Source organism: Anabas testudineus, chromosome 6, assembly GCF_900324465.2.
Source record: "Anabas testudineus chromosome 6, fAnaTes1.2, whole genome shotgun sequence".
In the NCBI taxonomy this organism is placed as follows: domain Eukaryota; kingdom Metazoa; phylum Chordata; class Actinopteri; order Anabantiformes; family Anabantidae; genus Anabas; species Anabas testudineus.
The window spans coordinates 20,994,269-21,013,900 of record NC_046615.1 but is presented as its reverse complement, the minus strand read 5'-3'; the positions used below and the strand labels follow the sequence as shown (position 1 = coordinate 21,013,900).

The following is a 19,632-nucleotide window of genomic DNA, read 5'->3' as shown; positions in this document are numbered from 1 at the left end:
TAATTTAATATTTAATTCTTAAACATTGTCTTTTACAGTTTGAAAGTCTCTAACACAGTTCTTTGTAAATATTTATTCAGGCAGCAGGAACTGAGTGTATTTTGATGAATTTGTGACATTTTTAATGTGAAGTAAATAAAAACTTCACTTTTCCAGATGTAAACAAACTCAATACAAAAAGTACTACAAGTACTACAAGTACTACAAGTACTCCTCTACAAGTACCACTTACGTTTCCCGCCTGTCAGCTGCTAGCACGTCAGACTCACATTAGCTTCATCGTTCGCGTTGGCTAAAGTGACAAATAATGGGTTTTCTGAAACAGCTCGACGTCGAAAACTTCAAGTCATGGCGAGGAAAGCAGCTCCTCGGCCCTTTCCTGAGATTTAACTGTATCATCGGAACAAACGGCTCAGGTAAGGGACGACCTGCTGCTCTTTAGCAAGCTAACGGCTAGCGGCGCTACAGTTAAGCTAACGTCAAGACAGTGCCCATTATCGGACAGGGTTTCTTTAGGTCCATAAACTTTAGTAATCGCTCCTTTATGCCTTATTATCTATGTGGAAATAACTGAATAAGATTTGTTTTTATTATTTTAGCTACTATTATGAAGTTAGCTTCAGATTCGGTTAAGGAAATTTAGCTAAGTTAGCAAGAGTAATGTAAATACAGGCTAACAATACTGAAGGGTCAGTTAACATTTTCTGTCTCTGTTGTTACTGTGAAATGTTGTCAAATGTTATATTTAATATATAATGGCTGTTTGAAATCCACTTTCATACATGTAAAAGTAATTTAATATTTTTTAAATTACAACAATTGACTGCACCTCCTCTAATCAGACAACAAAGATCAGGTCTAATGGCGTCTTCAAAAAACTGTGTACGTGTATTTAATGTTTTTTAATCTTTAGTTTCTTGTTGTTTTACAGAAATTCATTTCAGATTTTAAGTAAAAAAAAAAAACAAAACAAATAATATAAGATATAGGCTGAAATTAGGGAATAAACATAGCTTTATGTTTACCAGCTACTACATTAGTGATGTTACCACGTTAGCTTAATGTATAAATAACTTGGTAATATAATACACTTCTTTTATAATGGGGTGTTCATAATGTTTTCCTTACAATGATCAAATCAAACCAGGCAAATCCAATGTGATGGACGCCCTGAGTTTCGCCATGGGGGAGCGGGCAGCCTCCCTTCGAGTGAAGCACCTCAGGGACCTGATACACGGAGCCCACATCGGGCAGCCTGTGTCCGACACCGCCCGCGTCTCCATGTCATACTGCGATGATGAAGAGCAGGAGACCGTGTTCTGTCGGAGTGTGGCTGGTGAGTTTAATATGCAAAGTAAAAACCCTTATTTATTACATAACACTGCAGTAGTACCTGTTGAAGATGGACACGTTTTCAAATTCAGTTAGTATCGAAAACTGAACAGTTCTTCAAAAAGTGGACTTTTACTGGGGACATGATGTAAATAATGAGAGAAGTAGAAGAAGTACTTGTACTGTACTTAGATACTTTACCTAAGTAGAAGCAGTGATACTACAAGCTTTGTGGTTCAAAACTAAAATTAAATGAGAATATTTACTGCCTTTCAGACTGTATATTATGGCAAATTAAACCTTTCAGTTCAAGGTATTTTCAATTGTTCAAATTCTGTTTTGATACAGTTGTATTTTCTTCTGCTTTTTAAAACCAGAGCAATAGTCTCCAGTGTCTATTCCAGCTAAGAACAGCTTTGCATTCATCCCATTTAATCAGCAAAAAACATCTCAAGTACCTTGTCTATTATTTCCATTAGGGTTTTTAATATCTGTTCTTATTTGCTGCTTCATTTGATTAAAAATCCCAGTTTTAGCCTCTAGGTGGAACTCTGTATTTCAGAATGTAAAATCAGGCCTGAAGAAACTGAGGTGTGACCTAACAAGTTCATGGTTTGGGTGAACACACACCAGATCCCTTTTTGTCTTTTTTGGAATGTGCTTAAACTCTGCTTTGAGATTTTATAGACCAAATGGTTAAATATAGGCAGATTAAATGATAATTATTTACCAAACTACAAAAGCTACTTTGTTAAAAGTAATAACCAGTCTTCTGCTAATATTGTATTTTTCAGGGGATTCCTCTGAGTATCGCATTAATGGCGTACATGTGACTCTTGCCAAATATTTGGAGGAGCTTGAAAAGATTGGAATTGTGACCAAGGCTCGAAACTGTCTAGTTTTCCAGGTAAATGCAAATAGATATAGTATCAGTACACATACAGTATATGGGACATGTCTTGAAATTAGTACAGCTAAACATGAAAACATGCTGAAATCTGTATCGTTAAAAATATTTGTATATGCCAGGGAGAGTGGCAATGGCTTATAGTAATGATGCCTTTCTAACATGTATCTCATCATGCTCCTCACCAGGGAGCAGTAGAGTCCATAGCTTTGAAGGACCCAAAGGAGAGGACCAAGATGTTCGAGTTCATAAGTCAATCAAAAGAATATGCTGCAGAGTATGATAAGAAGAAAGAAGCCATGCTGAAGGCCAAAGAGGACACACAGTTCCACTTCAGCAAGAAGAAATCTGCCACTGTCGAGAGGAAACAGGTGTCTCAGGAAAAATTAGAGGTAAGACTGCTCTGTCTGAGACAGACAACTGACAGATTGGGTTTTGAATTTGGTGAACCAAGCCATGTACTGTATCCAAACCTGAGTTTTAATCAGATGCTGGAGAAAGTTGGACAGCAACTGAGGTACAGGTGGTCAGGTTGTGTTGTAACAGTGGACTCTTCATTCAGATCTTGAAGCATCTTCTCAGTGGCTTAAAAAGTAATCTCATTTAATAAAAATGTTGCTGGTTGACTTGGTGTCATCACTTACTAAACCTATATTATATTAGATGACCTATCTCTTTTTTAAAGCAAAAATAGAAAACAGTCTGTTATTCCTGATCTTTCATTTTGATGATTTGCTACTTTTTGCAGTTTTGCATAATTATAAATAAAATTTATATCAAAGCTTACACTTTTGCACCACTGCATAAGATTGTAGGATGTTCTGCAACATGACTATAACACCAGTAGCACATAATACACATTACCAATCCAGTCCAATTTTATTTATAAAGTACTTTAAAAACAGCACAGTTGACCTGATCTATAGAGAGGGAAGATCAGCGGAATTATAATCATGATCTAAATTACAGATGTCAAGGGGTGTTGGATTTTAGTTTAGTGGTCTTAGTTTCTCTGTCAATTGACTCGTCTCTCATCTCTCGCTTTCAAGGCTGAGAGGTACCAGGCACTGGTAGACGAGCTTCACCAAAATCGCCTGCAGCTGAGGCTGGCTGAGCTCTACCACAATGAAAAGGGCATCAGCTCTCTCAGTGATACCCTGGTGCAGAAACAGCAGACGACAGCTGCAAAGAGCCATAGAGTGGTGAAATGTGAACAGACAGTAAAAACTCACAAGAAGGAACATGGACGTCTCACTAGAGAGCAGCAGCACATCGAGAAAGAGATCCGGTGTGTTTGTAATAGAGTTTTGAAATAAGAGTTTTTGTGCTTTCCTGTAGTTTTATGGATGGTTGTATGTTAACAGTTTTCACATCTGGGAAAATGTTATGTTCAATTAATTATATAGTACCAAAATATAACAAAACAATACAAAGGCACTTTATATACTAAGGGTTGAGAACTTACAGGTTGACTCTTTGTCAGCCTGGCTATAGTGCAGAAAAGAAATCTGGGATTGGTTTTATGTTCTTCTGTTAATAGTGAATAACATGCAATTCTAGTATTACATATATTATTAAATTGTCTTTCCAGGCTGAGCATAATTCGTCTAAGTCAGTGAATCTACAAGATTTTGAGAGGAGAGAAACTGTGGAAATGCTGAATGAATTGCTAACAGCATTTTAGGTGTTTGACACCTACCATAGAAACATTCATATTTTATGAAATGGTTAAACAAAATAAGGTTATGGGGGAAATATTATTAAATGTTAAATGTGTTTTAGAACAAGGATTTCTTGTAGTATTTAATCATTAGTTTCTCATCTGTCTTTTTGTTCTTCTGTGTAGGAATGTTTAAAAGGCAAGTCTCAAATGGCAGTATCTATTTAGCAGCAACTCTAGAATCAACTAGAATTAACCCAGGCCTCCTCTCATTCTGTTATCCAGTACGCAGGAACATATCCTCTCTCAGTCTCGGTCTCAGTACATCAAAGCCAAGGTAAACACCTCCCACCACATGAAAAAGGCTGAGGAGATCCGCAGTGCTCTGAAGAAGAATCGGAAGCTGCAGGCCATTAAAGAGCAGGAGCTGGCAGATGGTCGGCAGGAGTTGGCTGAACTGGAAAAAACTTGGAGGAACTATGAGAAGCAGGTCCAGCAGGAGGGAGCCTTTCGTGGGAGGGACGTTGAGCTGGACAAGGATCAGGCGAGTGTGTCAAGATACACAATTTACTTTCAATGTGTCATACTAATCACATAGGCCAAAATAAAATGTCTCTTAAGTTGGTATTAAATATTAAGTAGCATAGATCTGCAGTCAGCTTTAAAGCACCTCAGCCAACTAAGCAAAAAACCCTGAAACATTGCTTTTATATCTTTGCATGTGTTTGTGCTACAGCTTGAGCGATATAAGGAACTAAAAGAGCTGGCTCAAAAGCAGGGGGCTGTCCTCAGCCAGCAGGCAGAGAAACTACACTGGGAGGTGAAAGCTGACTATGAAAAGTTGGCTTTCGATCAGCGCAGAAAAAAGGAAGTGGAGGTACTGTCAGAAACAATTCTGCTGACACCACACTGTAAATTATTTAAAATTAAAATACAGACTGACTAAACAGCTGCTGATCTAATGATTCACACAATGAAAGTATATTATTGATATCTTCGTGATCATACCACTATTGAAACACCATCTCCAGCAGGTTGGTATCAGGAACAACCGCGCTCAGCTGGAAGATTTGACACGCAGAGCAGAGAAGCTGGAAGAGTACACCAAGACCTGCAAGTATGGACTATACAGTATATATATTTCATCCTGTACAATGTAATGCCAAATGGTAGAAATCTGTCCCTGACTGTCAAGAAGATTTAACCCATGGTGATTTATTAGTTAAAAATTTATGATTTTGACATCAGGCTGTACAATAACAGAAGAAAACTGGGCATACTTTATCAAAGCATTGCATGTTGCAGGGCATCCCTTGAAGAGTATCGTCAGCAGGAGAAGAACCTTAGTGCAGAGCTGCAACAGGGCCACCAGCGCAGTTTGGAGATAAACCAGGAGCTGGGTCAAGTGCTTGAGGAGTTAGGCAATGCCCGCCTGGACAACCAGGAGAGCAGACGCCAGGTGCGGCGCAAAGAACTGTTAGAGAGGCTTCGTAGACTATATCCTGAAAGTGTGGTAAGACACAGACAGGCGCAAACACAAAAAAAAAAAAAAATTTTCAATTGCTTAAAGAAATTACTTTTTTTTATTGTTGTTGTCGTTTGTTTCAGTATGGCCGTCTTGCAGACTTGTGCAGTCCCATCCATAAGAAGTACCAGCTGGCTGTCACCAAGGTGTTTGGTCGCTACATGCATGCTATTGTAGTGGCCTCAGAGAAGGTGGCTCGCGACTGTATCAGTTTCATTAAGGACGAACGGTCTGAACCCGAAATGTTCTTACCCATAGACTACTTGGATGTAAGTTGGAGCACTTTCCAGAGCAAGAGTAGTTCACATACAGTACATAGAGTACTAGGCATCAGCATTAACCATCACTGCTGTGCATCCAGGTGAGTCCTCTGAATGACCGACTGAGGGAGGTGCCTGGAGCCAAGATGGTTGTCGATGTCATACAGGTTACTACTGCCACAAGTGCTTCTCAGCTGAGAAAAGTTATGCAGTTTGTCTGTGGCAATGCCTTGGTGTGTGAGACCATTAAAGAAGCTCGGTATTTGGCTTTCGGCAGGCAGGAGCGCCTTAAGGTAAACTACAACCACAAAAGCACAATGTTCACAAATTTTATTTCTTTTGCTATTGCTGTGGCCCCATTAAAACAAACTATTCAAACTAGTATTAATCAAATGTGCTTCTTCTAGACAGTAGCTCTGGATGGGACACTGTTTGCAAAGTCAGGTGTGATCTCTGGAGGCTCCAGTGACCTGCGGACTAAAGCTCGCTGCTGGGATGAGAAGGACATGAGACGACTGAAGGAACGAAAGGACGAGCTGACGGCAGAGCTGCGTGTGAGTCAACACAAAAAAAAATAACCTTAAACCTAAAAGTCTTGACTTCACAGTAAAGGACTTTACATAAAGAACATAAAATAAATGTATTTTCTTTTGAGCCATTAACTCAGGATTTCTCTAATTGTCCTGTTTGTTGTTTTAACATTATGTTCCAGTAAATAAACTATATATTTATTGCTGAATAATTCTGTTAAGCACAAGGCACACACACATGGGCTGAAATTAACTGTCAAGTGTATTTGTGTGTTCTTACCTCACAATTAACAGTGAGGTTTTGTTTTGGTTCTGTCACAGGATTTAATGAGGCTGAAGCGGAAGGAGGCAGACCTGAATCAGATTATTGCACAGGCTCAGGGTGCTGAGACTCGCCTCAAATACTCCAAAACTGAGCTGGAAAACCTTCAAAAGAGAAACATTCTTAAATGTCAAGCGGTAGGGCCACTTTAGGGTAGGGCTTGATTCTGTATCTGTAACGTACATCACAACGTATCAGTCAGAACCCTCCTGTATATTTCCTATCACTTGACTCTCAAACCACAGTAGACACACAGAGATATACTGTATCTTGACACAGGAGCAGAAATAACTAGACAACAAACAAGTTCTCAGTACTAATTGTGTCTTGTCTGTCTTGCTGAATGGCTTCAGGAGATTTCTCGTATGGAGAGCGAATTGGCAAACCTGGATTCTCAGATCCAGATGCAGCAGGAGAGTGTTGAGGCAAAGGAAGCTGAGATGAGAACAATCAGAAATCAGATTGAAAAGGTACAGCTGTCTGCAGTTGATCGGAATGATGACCTGGACTGCAATTTTTGCCAACAGCAAATTTGTGCAGCAATTGTTCAAAATAATGTTAAGGTGTAAAAATACAAAAATTTTAATGTAATAATTTAATTTAATAAAGGCCCTGTTTACATGTTTATTGGGCAGTTGGATTGGACTGTGGACTGGTGGACAAACTCTACCTGCCCTTGTTATGTGGCTGGTTACACTGTACAAACATTAACAGTGTAGATGTTCTGTGTATTTAGATGGAGGACTATGTGTTTTCGGACTTTTGTGCTGAGATTGGTGTGGACAACATCCGAGAGTATGAGCAGGAGTACCTGAAACAGCAAACAGAGGTGGAAAAGAAAAGGTAAGACAGCAACAAAATGGTATTGTCTGTGCAAAGATAGTGTGTTTGTAAGTTTGCATGATTTTCAGATAAATACTAGAAACAAAATAATAGAAGTAGAAGTACAGACACAATATGAGGCTTATAGTTTAGACGCTAATATTTTTTTGTCCGTTCCTTTTTCTCCTTTTAATATTTATAGATATTTCTCATTTATTATGTCTTTACGGGATTCAGTATGATTTTCTCTAACTCAAGTACAAATGTATGTCAAATATATTTATGAGGAAATTTCTGATTTTAGCACAGTTTATGGTATTTTTACTGTGTGTGTGAAAATTTGTATATGCTTTTAATAAATCTCTTCGTTCAGACTGGAATTTGAAAGTCATTGCACTCGCCTGAATGCTCAACTTGACTATGAACAAAACCAGCTGGAGCAGCTGAAGAAGAAGCTCCAAAAAACGGAGGAGTCCTTTGACAAAGAGGAGAAGACCATTGCTGAACAAAGGAAGGTAAACACGTCAGGCTCTCCATTAAGTGTCCGCCTCTTAACGAAGTGGCTTTGACCTTTTCATTCTTATTTTTAAAATATGAAACTCCTGTCTCCCCCAGAACTCATGTGTGTCCATGGTTATCATAGTAAAGCTGGAGTTTTTTTTTTTTTTTTCTTGACATATGTTTTCATTAAATGCTTCTGTTCCTCTGCAGGATGAGGAGAAACTCCTGGTAGCAGTGGAGGATAATGAGAACAAGCTGCTTGAGCTGAAGGACCAGCTGCAATCTAAGAAAAGCCAAGTCACTGCTGCTAAAGTTGAGCTTGACCAGGAAAACCAGAGCCTCCAAGAGCACAAGAAGTAACACCGCTTGGGCTGCTGCATTTAAACATTTGTTTCTTTCAGTAATGATTTTTACTGTCTGGCTTCTGCAACATGATGAGTTTGTAGTTGAAATATTGTAGGTTATTAATGTGGGACATAACATAGGGTGGTACTGGCAAAAAAATGTTTGAAAATGTTTGTTCCTTATTCTCTCCCTTTTTTTCCTTTAATCATGCCTAAAATTAAATCTGGCAATAGGAACCCTCCCCAGTCGTGTGTCTCTCTTTCAGAGAGTTGGTGAGGCTTCAGCGGGAGGTGATGTCTGCAGAGACAGCTTTAGAGCAGAAACGCTTAGCCAGACACAACTTACTCCTGGCCTGCAAGATCCAGGGTCTACCCATCACTGTGCTCTTTGGGAGTCTAAATGAAATCAGTGAGATACAGGTAGGACAAAGAAATGTGCAGAAATCTGTTTTGGCGATTGACTGTACTTCAAGCTAAAAAGACTTGTGTTGAATTTGAAAAAATAAGCTGGAGAAACCCTCACATTATGGTGAATAGTTAGAAACCCTGCTTGATTTTTGCTGTTTGTTCAGTTGGATACAGAATCTGAAAGCACTTCAGCCACTTTGGATGTCTACGAGAGAGAGGCGCAGATGGTTATTGATTACTCTGCATTGGAGGGAGAGTTCAGGGTGAGACATCAAGGCTCATGATTGTTGAATTTATTACAAAGTACTTGTCAAGTTTATGCATTTAAAATTCTGTGCAGGGTCTGCAGACTGATGAGGAGGTGGAGGCTTATCTAGACAAACTGAAAGATTCAGTCTCCTCTGTAGAGGCAGTGCTGCATCGTACCACTGCACCGAATTTAAAAGCTCTTGAGAAGATGAGGGAGGTGAAGGACAAGTTACAGGGGGTGACGGAAGGTAAATTCAATGTAAAACCCATGTCAGGCGGACTATCTACAGTATTAGAGGCAGATTTCTGTGACATAAAGTCAAGGATATGTAACAATACTGAGTTCTAATATGATAACTGAAGTAACTGGATTAATGACTAACTTATGTTTCCTCTCTGTCCCTCAGCCTTTGATGCCAGCACCAAAGCTGCCAAAAGGTGCACTCAGGAGTTTGAGCAAGTCAAAGCTCAGCGCTTCCACCTCTTCAGCCAGTGCTTTGAGCATGTGTCTGTCGTAATTGATCAAGTCTATAAAAGAATTTGCAGGAACAGCAGTGCTCAGGTGAAGCAGCAAAACCTCAACCACAGAAACGCACACAGATTCAAAGGAACAATATGTAAAATATTTACTATGCTAAAAAATAAAATGACCATTACAGGTGTAGACCATACTGCTGTAACAGTCATATATTACATTTAATTCCAGATTCAAATGACAATATCCAGAAAAAAGAAGTTAAAATAAACTATTTGTGATCCAGGCCATTCTGAGTGCAGACAATCCAGATGAGCCGTACCTCGGAGGCATTAACTACAACTGTGTGGCACCGGGGAAACGCTTCATGTCCATGGACAACCTGTCTGGTGGAGAAAAAGCCATCGCTGCCCTGGCACTGGTGTTTGCCATCCATAGGTAATGCTGCTTAATAAAAGTCCAAAACAGACCAGATAATATTTGATTACAAACATAAGATTATAGTGAATAACAGTGGTAAATTACAGAACATGCGATAAAATCATATAAATTACATGTTTATAAAAGCATCAGTCAAGGTGTAGAATTACCATAAAGATCCACTTTAAATGATACTGATAAACAATCATCCAGTTTCCCCAAATAACTTTCTTTGACTTTAATATAGATGGACCGCTGGATCATTACCCCCGACAGCTGTTCAAAACAAAACAAAACTTGGAGGAATTGCTTCAGAGATGTTGATACGTCATGTAATTATCTTAGAAATGTCAGCTATTAGAAAAACAGTTGGCTCTGGTACTTATCCTCTAATGACCATGATTTGTAAAGTGGTGAAAGCACTAATAGAGAAGCTGCTATATGTAACGTTGTAATGTGTCTTCCTCTTATTCTTTACTCCTCTAAACAGACCTCTCCTCCAACCACATTTACTTTTGTTTGTTTGTTTTTTTGGTCCTCCTTTAAGCCTCTCCCTTTTGAAGCCTTTGACACACACTGTTGGTTTACTTTCTCTACTGCACGTTGGTGTTTGTGTCATTCTTCTCAGCTTCCGCCCAGCTCCTTTCTTCGTTCTGGACGAGGTGGATGCAGCTTTGGACAACACAAATATCAGCAAGGTACGTTTTCAGCTGCATTCTGGGTTTACAATTAACAAGTACTGTAGTGGTGAAACTGTTCAGTTTAATCAAGAAGCTGGTCATAAGTTTATCTACCTACATTTTTCATTGATTACTTCATTAATGCAGCTATAGGTTATACATTTATAATAATGTATTAAATAAATCTGTGGCAGTGTGAAATATGTAGTTTATAACAACTGACTAAGATGGATGTGTCCTTTAAAATGATATCATTTAAGAACATGCAGTTTCTGTCCAGGTGACCAGTTTCTTCAGGGAGGAGTCGAGGGAGAACATGCAGATTATTGTCATCTCGCTGAAGGAGGAGTTCTTCTCCAAGGCCGACGCTTTGCTGGGAGTCTACTCCGATGTAACAGACTTCACCAACATGTTGCTAGTTTCTTTATTACATGACAGTATATTCACCACATTGTTTTCCTCTTCCTCACAGTTCAATGAATGTATGTTCAGTCGCATACTGACCCTTGACCTGCGTCCGTACCCTCTGGTTGATGAAGACAATGGGAAAGAGACCAACAAGGATCCCAGAACAGACAGAAGGCAGGACTTGAGTAGCCCGGGAACAATGGCATGAAGCACTAATTTTCTCTGTTTTTCTTGTTGTTCATGAAAAATATTGTGTTCTCTCAACTTTTACAGACAAATTAATTTTTGTAAACACCACCTACTGACTACCGTCACTTTTTAGGCATTTACTAAACTGATTTTAGTAAATATCTTTTTTGGAATTAATTGAATTGGAATCCTGGCGAAACAGTTTAAACCTCTATCCATTGATGCCTGACTGGATAAACGTGCGTCTTTAACAGCTGGTTTACGTTCTTAAATTTGCTTAAATATGGTAAATTTGAATAAATCCACAAACACAGGTTTAAATTCATCATTACACGATAAAAAACAACTTTTAAATGGTTAGATGGCAAATCCGACAACTTTAAAGGGCTGTTAGTTCATGTTTTTATAATGTTGATGTGTTTTTATAATGTTGTTGCTCTTGTTTAATTTCCAGGACGCCTCATGTTATTCCTCAGCGATACACTGAGCTGTGTATCACTACTTTGTTTTACTTTGTATTGCAGTTTTACTCCTCAGCACGACTTGTATTCTGTTCATTAAACCTGCAGTTGACTGTATTTCTGTATTCTGTTTTTGCTTTGTATTATGTGTTATCTGGAGGAGGTTTTATCGCACAGTTAGACCAGATCATTGTAAGACATTAAAAAACACTAGTACAGTTCTAGTATTATAGTTATAGTTCTGACTACAGGTTCATGAAGTGTTCAGCTGTAGCAGCAGTAGAGGGCAGTACTGCTGTTCTGATCACTGTTTACGGAAGTGCTGCTTCACTCAGTCTGTGATTGTCGTGTTGGTCGTAACATATCCAGCCTTAAAGAGTTGACATCGACTGAACGACGTGTGTCGTTAATGTCGCTGACTTTTTGGTTTCTTTGGCTTTTTATGTCGTTTTAAGGAACTTGTTCTCTAACGTTAAACAGGAACAGTTCGTAGCTAGCTAATTTATTTTGCTAGCTTACAGCGACGTTAGCGCTGATTTCTGGTTCCCTTTTGCGGACACGTCGTCTGGTTGTCTGCCTGGTTGTTTCTGAAGGTCGTATGAAGTGTTTGCAGACTATTTATCTTCACTTACTGGGATTTCTGTTCTGCGGTTAGTGGGGAAGTTGACGAAAGCTAACGGCTAGCTAAGCTAGCTAGCTAGACGTTAGCACCATGGGAGCCGAACAGAGTGGAGATGCGGAGCACAAACACTCCGACTACAGCTCCTCAGGTGATGTCTCCCATAGTATTAAATAATGTATAATAATAATAATAATAATAATAATGCAGTGTTTTTACTCCTTCTTCTTGATATTCTCATATAAGTGAAGTAATGTATTTCTTTACTTGTGAATTCCCTTTAAATTCGTTTATTACCACTTCAACAACTTAACGTCCAGTATTGTGTTTCTCACCACAATCATTTATAAAGTAAAGCAGGTTAAAGTTGTTTAATCTTATAAAATACTTTATATGTTGGCTCAAACTAAACCACAGTGTGTAATGTAGTTTATGATGATGTTTGTGAGCACATTAGTTTACTAACTATTCACTTTATTAATTAAGCATAAGATCATTTACACTTTCACTTTTATGTTCAGTCGATAGCTTCATTATATTTTGTTGAGTGTGACTTGACTGAAGTTAAGATTTTGTTTTGATACTTCATTTTTACTTGCAGTACTTTTACTTGATGTAATTATGACCATACTTCCTAAGTCGTACCATACTTCCTCCAGTACTCGTTAGTAGTACTGGAGTACATTACATAAGTCCAGTGTGACTCCACCACCCACTACCACTTCATTAATAAACTTATAGTTTTTGTCAAAACTTCTCTGACAGTTAAATAAAAACATTATAATCTTGTGTAGATCACTCTAAAAACATTCATGAGAATGAATTGGTTGACTGTGACAAGATGAGACGGTGTGAAGTTACTGCCAATATTAACTAGATTGTTGTCATTGCAGTGGTGCCATCTCCAGCAAAGCAGAAAGCAAAGATGGATGACATCGTGGTTGTGGCCCAGGGGACACAGTCACTGCGAAATATCCACAATGACCCAGATGTGATAAAGCTTCAAGAAATACCCACCTTTCAGCCGCTTCTGAAAGGTAACTGCACTTTCCCAGCTCCTGACAGATAGATTTCAGTGCCATAGTTTAGAGACAGTCAACACAGGCAGCTCATTACCGAGCTACAACTAATGGAGTTTTATACAATTCATAATCTTATGCTGAAAAGCAACATGTAGTTGATGAAGCACAGTGTATAAAGTATAAAACCATCAACATAAAAACACTGAATCTTGATTTTACGGAAGTATTCAGACCTGTCGCTGTGACTGTGTCATTCTGTATTATTGAATGTATATTACTGTGGCAAATGGCATTAATATTCATTTAAATTCAAATCTGCTGCACAGTAAAGTGTGAATCGGTATGAATATTGCCACTGCTTGTACCATGTCAGTTTCAGACAGAGCGTTGAGTGTAAACACCCAGCAGAAATCTGACAGAGGGTCTGCACACTGCACTGATATCCCTAATACAGCAGATTTTGGGTCTGTTATATCTATCTAGGCTTGACAATGTCTCACAAGAGTTTATTTTTAGAGAATAAATTAGGAACTTACAGATCTGTCTGCCAACTATTTCTGTCTTTATCTGAAATGTCAAGTTTCATCTTATTTTCAACCAATCCAGTTTTATATTCTGCACAGTGCACCTAATGGTTACTGAAGCTCTTTAACACCATGGAGGATGATTAAACTTTACTGTGTAGGCGCTCTCCTGAAATAGCAGTAGGGGTAAATTTGTCAGTTCCAGTGAATCGCTAATTACAATCATTACTAAGTGTTAAGCTCTTGTCAAGCGTTGTTCTGTTCCAACATGTCCATGTGAGTCCTTTGCTCTTTTCTCTTCACAGGAGTGTTGAGTGGCCAGACGTCACCCAGTAGTGTGTGCTTGGAAAGACTGGATGCTGCTCAGGTTCTGCAGCTCTGCATTCGATACCAAGACCACCTACATCAGTGTGCAGAGGCTGTGGCCTTCGACCAGAATGCTCTGGTCAAGAGGATTAAAGAGGTTACTACTAACAAAAGCATACTCTAATAAAATATTTCACAATTTTTTTTATTTTATTTGCACAACAATTAATCAATAATGAAAGTACTCATTAGTTGCAGCCAAAGCTAAAGCTAAAAAACGTGCAAGACCTCAAACTGTAAAAGTAATTGTGACTTAATTTTGATTATATGCCACAATCTTTTATTTTTTGTATGATTATTTAGTAAACATTCATTTGTACGTGGGAAAGTCTATATAGATATTAGAGGTCTGGATTTTATATTTCACTCGTAGTAACTTATTATAAAGTTATAACTTATAACTATTTTAAAGTTATTTATGTTTATTGTTCTTGGTTATATTCACTTCATAGGCACTGCTGAAGCAGGGTTCAGAGTTTTTTATATCTATGCTTTTTTTTCTCTCCGTTTTACTTACTGAGACGATTCAAAGTGTCATCAAAAGCCATCTCTCTGTCTCCCCCGTCTGTTTCTTGGCAGATGGACTTGTCAGTGGAAACCTTGTTCAGCATAATGCAGGAGCGCCAGAAACGCTACGCCAAGTATGCTGAGCAGATTCAGAAGGTCAATGAGATGTCAATGATCCTCAGACGCATCCAGATGGGAATCGACCAGACGGTGCCACTGATGGAGCGCCTCAACAACATGCTGCCTGAGAGCGAGCGCCTGGAGCCCTTCAGCATGAGGCCTGATGGGGATTCTGTCACAAAGTAGACTCCCAAAGTTCAACATAGCTGCTTTCTACTCAAGGCTCCATCCGCTCCCCACGTTCAGGAGTAAAACGCAGGTCTGTTCAGCTGTAAGGAAACAATGTGCTTATATGCAGAGATGCAGTCTTGTTACAATTTTTTGTTTTCATACCAGAAGAGAAGCTCGGGTGTTTATGTGGGGGATTGTTCTAGTCAGATCACCAGGTAATGATCAGTTGTTTTTATTCCTTCAGTGAATTTAGCAAGTTTGTCTAATACAGCAGCATCCTAACACATCACCACTTCTACTTAGCACAGAGGCATTCACATCTAAGTTTCCTTGTCACTGGCTGCTGACCATATTTGTACTGCTGGAGGACCTGGAGATTTATTTACTTATCCCTTGTTTTCACTGAATCAGACTGGCAGTCTTTCTGCACAAGCCTGCTTTGCTCCTCTAAAGGCAGTGGAGGAACAGTTAGTACTCCTTATGCTCTGAGATTCAAATATTAGTGTGAACAAAATATAAGAAATGTTCTGCCACTACTGTGACAAATATTTGTCATTTATGTTTGTAATATTAATTATTCTCTCATGCCATATGCCTCATTCACAGTTTGAAGATCCCTTCCAGGATTGGCTGCTTTTGATTTTATGTACAATAGGTGCGTTTTGGGATATTATCTCAAAGAGACTCAGAGGGAACAAAGATGGATTATTACCATTGGATTATACAAGAATCATGGATGTAATTTACACTGGAAGAAACATTTTCTTGGAGTGAAGACAGACTTAATTTTTTTTCTGAACTTGAAAACTTTGATTTTGTGTGGAGAGAACTTTAATTTTTTGGGATAGTTTTGCTTGAGCAGATGTGTCGTGTGTTATGCATGCAAAACAGAGAAGATAACAATCTTCTTAAAAAAACTCACTTGTCAGAGATCTCTGTCCTAACCACGTTCACTTGATAATAATGACAATGGGGAAAAGTCACACATACCAAAGATTCACTACCCTCAAACTGTTCACTTGCGTATTTTCAGGCTCCACAACTTTATGATCTTCAAGTGTCACTTCACCCAAATCACAAAAAAATTTAGTTTCCTGTTTTACTGTTGGTCTCAAACAGTGCAGAAAGTTATGGTCTTTAAATGTCTGTCTTCTGCTGCCTAATCCGAATTTAATTTCTGGTTCCAACAGCATTAAAATTGTAAAGTGAGTTCTTATGGAAATGAAATGTCTTTTAATGTGGGATAATTTACAAAACACACTGTTAACATGTGTAAACTCTCAGAAATCTCAAACTAAACTATTTATTTAATTACATACTAACCCTTTAACTCTTCAATCACCTGTCATTTTACATAATGGCAATAAAATAAGACAATAAAAATACAAAATTATTGTATTGTTACAGCGTTTTTTAGGTTATGTGCATGAGTAATTCCACTAGGTGGTGCTGGAGACAGTTCAACAGAGTCTGGCCTTCTTGACACAAGGTTAGAAGTCTTGGAACGGTTTTCATTTCCATTACTTCGACTAGTGCTTTACAGAGCATTATCTCATCTGAGCATGTAATTGTGTTCACTTCTGCCACCCTCTACGAGAAGAGATTGTGTTATCACATCCCAACCAATTCAGACAGGCTCACTGGTTGCACAGTAGGACAAATGATAGATATCTGTGTCCAACAACTGGTCAAAACCTGTCCTCACAGCTGAAGGTCTAGTGCTTTCACTGCAATTTGATGCTTCGTTCCCTTTTCCCTCTATTTATTTGGTTCAGTCAGCATCTGTGCTGAGGGCTGAGATATATCAGCATCTGTTTACAGTGACAGGTCTTTTGTTTTGCAGCTGCAATAATTAGTTGACTTAATTCAATAGTTGGTTGTTTATATTTTCTAATAATTAGGTATATGACTAATTGCTGCATGCAATGGCCATATTTGATTATAAATGAAATATGTTTTTGTTTTGTGCAGTTGGTTAAACAAATGCAGTAGTTTAAGGACATTATTAATATGATATAAAAATGTATTATTGTAAACATTGTCAACAGATTTATTGATAATGAAAATGATAGTTTTATCCCTACATCAGCTGTGACATTCACTGTTTATAACCATGGTACACCTGGAAAAAACTATGATCTGCCAGTCATTATTTTTAAAATACATTTATTTTAATATTCATACCTTATTAGTATACTAGAAAAACTCACCACTAACACTGCATGTTTGCACAAAGAAAGAAACATGCAAGCTCATACTTTTCATTTGATTTTTAAAGCCACACGTGTATCTGTTTATACAGTAAATCTCACTCTTTGTCAAAATAAGTTCCAATGTAGGGGGCTCATTTCCACTCCCACAATTTACCGTGAAGCAAAGCAGAAATACCGTCAAACAGCCATTAGCATATTGTTACGTGTGCTGCCAAAAATCTGACCTGTATTACATCTTGTTACATCTCTCAACACAATCTGAGCATCTGTTTTCACACGTCCTATATGCGTGTGTGTATATATGTATATACACACAATATATCATCCATAACACTAATTTATCACTCTTATGTGAAACATCATCAATGTTGTATCTCACTTATCATTAATAAATATCTAAAAGATCATCAATTATTGACTTACGCTGCTCCTGCTGACATAACAAGGAGGCAGCCCTGTGATAGACCTGTACGGGAATGTACCCCTCCTCTCGCCCAATGACAGCTGGGATAAGCTGCAGCACTCCCACGACTCTTAGGACAAACCGTACGGTTAGTGGATGGATGTTACCATGTCCAAAAATATTAATGCTTTCTCACTACTTCCCAACACTGACTCTGAAACTAACAATCATAGATCAATATTGTGTAGCTAACATTAGCTAATTAGCACTTAGGAGTTCTTGTCCACTTTCACTTGTTAACATCTTGTTAACATTAATGTTATTGACCCACCTGCATAGAAAATACATATACTGTAGCTGCCTTTACTTCTTTAAGTATTCACCCTGGCAGCAGCATAAGGGAATGAATTCGTAATTTCTGTCAGACTCTTATTGAATATTTAGTCTCTGGCTGATCATTTAATTCACAGCTGCCTCTAGATTACTGTGTCTTAACCTGATCTGGAGTATGTAGTATGTGTGTGTTGTCTCCATAGTTGATTCGGCAGTGAATTAGGGTTTTTCCTAATTACCCGGTGTAGTCTGATTACAGATGTTGTGCATGTTGGATTTTACCATCTGTGTATAAACGCCCTCGACCCAGTCAAATCTCCAAAACGATCCTGCTCCAGCTGGTTTGCTCCGATTTAAAAAATTAGCCTTGCTCATTGAGGACATAAGGCAGAGACGAGTTTTCTTTTTTAATTTAAAGCAGAACTCCCTTGATGTTTTATTGCCTTTCATGTGTACATTAAAGTGGGTGAAAATGTCTTAAATGGCCTTGGGGGTATTGTTTGAACATGGGAACAGAAATGGAAATTGTCATCGCGTTCAGTGGCGAGGAGGTGTAGAAGTTCCTCGGACTCTTTGTAATGAAGAATAGCTCCTGCTGCTCATAGCTGGATATTAATACCACAAGAAGATACAATACGATCTGCCACCAGGAAATTCATTTTCTGAAATGAAAGAGAAATCCAATTTCCCCTGTATACTTCTCATTTGAATATACAATCAAAGGCTGATTTGCTCCCTTCTTCCTTTCCTGTTTTGGCCACTCAAAATTGGAAACATGAAAATAAGTCCAGGCTTCTTATTCCTGTCGTCTTTTAGAGTGAAACACAAACTAACACTGTTTTTCCTGTTGTGTTTCCACACAGCTGATCTTTGAAATGTCAAAACACTTAATGTTATTACCTGTTAGTTATGTCAAAGGCTTAATCAGTTCAATTTACCCTGTCAGAGTACAGTGAAATGAAGTGCTGAAACCGTTAATGATCAGTTAGTTAGTTGGTTAATAAATTTAATCAGCAACCAATGATCAACAATTGCAGTGTTTATTTTTTTATGAAAAATCAAATGGTAAAAAACACTGTGTGAAACAAAGAAAAGGTGATGTTTTATGAACCAAACAAATGAACAAATAGCCAAATAGGTCTGTTTTTAATAGTTTGAAGCCTTACAGTGCTGTGAAAAAGTATTTACCATTTTATTTTTTAATGAATTGTTTTCTTTTAACATGCTTCACTTTGTCAGACAGCGTCCGTCATTCACTGACACGTAGAATTGACTTTGCTGTTTTGTCTTTGCCGGGCTCAGTTTTGGTTAGTGCATCCTGTTAAGGAATAGTTTCAGAAGAAGCTTCTTCAGGCTGGTTTAGGTCAAGAATTAATGAAGCCTTCCAAGTTGAACTTTTTTATCAAGCAACAATGTTGACAGGATCATTAACAGCACGTCAGTGTTAATGTAATTAAGTTGTTTTTAGTTCCTTACTTTAAACCACTTTAAAACATATCTGTTTTAAAGTGGTTTGGTATTTATTTTATTGATATATTCACTTTCAAGTAAATATTTTTGCAAAAGATCATAAAGAACACCAGTGTTTTTCCCCACACGAGCAGATTTAAATACTCAAACCACTCTTTTAAATTGACTTTTTAAATCACACTACACTCCTACTGTACATGTGCCAATTCCATTCCCTCTCCTCTCTGAGCAGGTTAAAACCATTTGGCTCAAGACTGTACCAGTGAGCAAAGGCGAGCGGTGCCCCTTAGATGATTGCCTGTATTGACTGTATTGACTTTCATCCTGTAAAATTACCCAGCACTGCTTTTTTATTTGACATCCAGTCACCTCCAGTGATAAATAGTCTGTG

At 38.2% G+C, this 19,632-nt stretch overlaps 2 protein-coding genes across 4 annotated transcripts; both read left to right on the top strand.

The window, feature by feature from the left end:
- The first annotated feature begins 244 nt into the window (after positions 1-244).
- Positions 245-11,600, top strand: smc1b (structural maintenance of chromosomes 1B). 2 transcript variants are annotated; one of them, XM_026364798.1, is made up of 25 exons: positions 245-416; positions 1,148-1,336; positions 2,127-2,239; positions 2,428-2,631; positions 3,289-3,527; positions 4,185-4,443; positions 4,636-4,776; positions 4,934-5,016; positions 5,205-5,412; positions 5,508-5,693; positions 5,786-5,977; positions 6,092-6,238; positions 6,536-6,673; positions 6,890-7,006; positions 7,273-7,379; positions 7,732-7,873; positions 8,070-8,215; positions 8,470-8,623; positions 8,776-8,874; positions 8,952-9,108; positions 9,268-9,422; positions 9,622-9,773; positions 10,384-10,453; positions 10,716-10,826; positions 10,908-11,600. In XM_026364798.1, the coding sequence occupies exons 1-25, from the start codon at positions 308-310 to the stop codon at positions 11,049-11,051; spliced, it is 3,762 nt and encodes a 1,253-aa protein (XP_026220583.1). In that variant the 5' UTR covers positions 245-307; the 3' UTR covers positions 11,052-11,600. The 2 variants fall into 2 exon arrangements, with proteins under 2 accessions (XP_026220583.1, XP_026220584.1); XM_026364799.1 differs by lacking the exons at positions 10,384-10,453; positions 10,716-10,826; positions 10,908-11,600 and having other exon boundaries at positions 9,567-9,688.
- A 204-nt stretch (positions 11,601-11,804) lies between these two features.
- Positions 11,805-18,850, top strand: borcs5 (BLOC-1 related complex subunit 5). Of its 2 annotated transcripts, XR_003299162.1 has the most exons (5): positions 11,805-12,263; positions 13,006-13,149; positions 13,964-14,121; positions 14,604-14,910; positions 15,429-18,850. XR_003299162.1 is itself a non-coding variant. In XM_026366265.1 (4 exons), the coding sequence occupies exons 1-4, from the start codon at positions 12,206-12,208 to the stop codon at positions 14,835-14,837; spliced, it is 594 nt and encodes a 197-aa protein (XP_026222050.1). In that variant the 5' UTR covers positions 11,805-12,205; the 3' UTR covers positions 14,838-15,359. The 2 variants fall into 2 exon arrangements, 1 of the variants encoding a protein (XP_026222050.1); XM_026366265.1 differs by lacking the exon at positions 15,429-18,850 and having other exon boundaries at positions 14,604-15,359.
- The last annotated feature ends 782 nt before the right edge of the window (positions 18,851-19,632 follow it).

Bases quoted from the DNA above. Each gene is read 5' to 3' on its own strand.
- smc1b (XM_026364798.1), top strand. From the start codon at position 308: ATGGGTTTTCTGAAACAGCTCGACGTCGAAAACTTCAAGTCATGGCGA. The intron at 4,777-4,933 runs GTACTGTCAGAA...CATCTCCAGCAG, and splicing joins GCAGAAAAAAGGAAGTGGAG to GTTGGTATCAGGAACAACCG. The intron at 9,109-9,267 runs GTAAATTCAATG...TCTGTCCCTCAG, and splicing joins GTTACAGGGGGTGACGGAAG to CCTTTGATGCCAGCACCAAA.
- borcs5 (XM_026366265.1), top strand. From the start codon at position 12,206: ATGGGAGCCGAACAGAGTGGAGATGCGGAGCACAAACACTCCGACTAC. The intron at 12,264-13,005 runs GTGATGTCTCCC...TTGTCATTGCAG, and splicing joins CTCCGACTACAGCTCCTCAG to TGGTGCCATCTCCAGCAAAG. The intron at 14,122-14,603 runs GTTACTACTAAC...GTTTCTTGGCAG, and splicing joins TGGTCAAGAGGATTAAAGAG to ATGGACTTGTCAGTGGAAAC.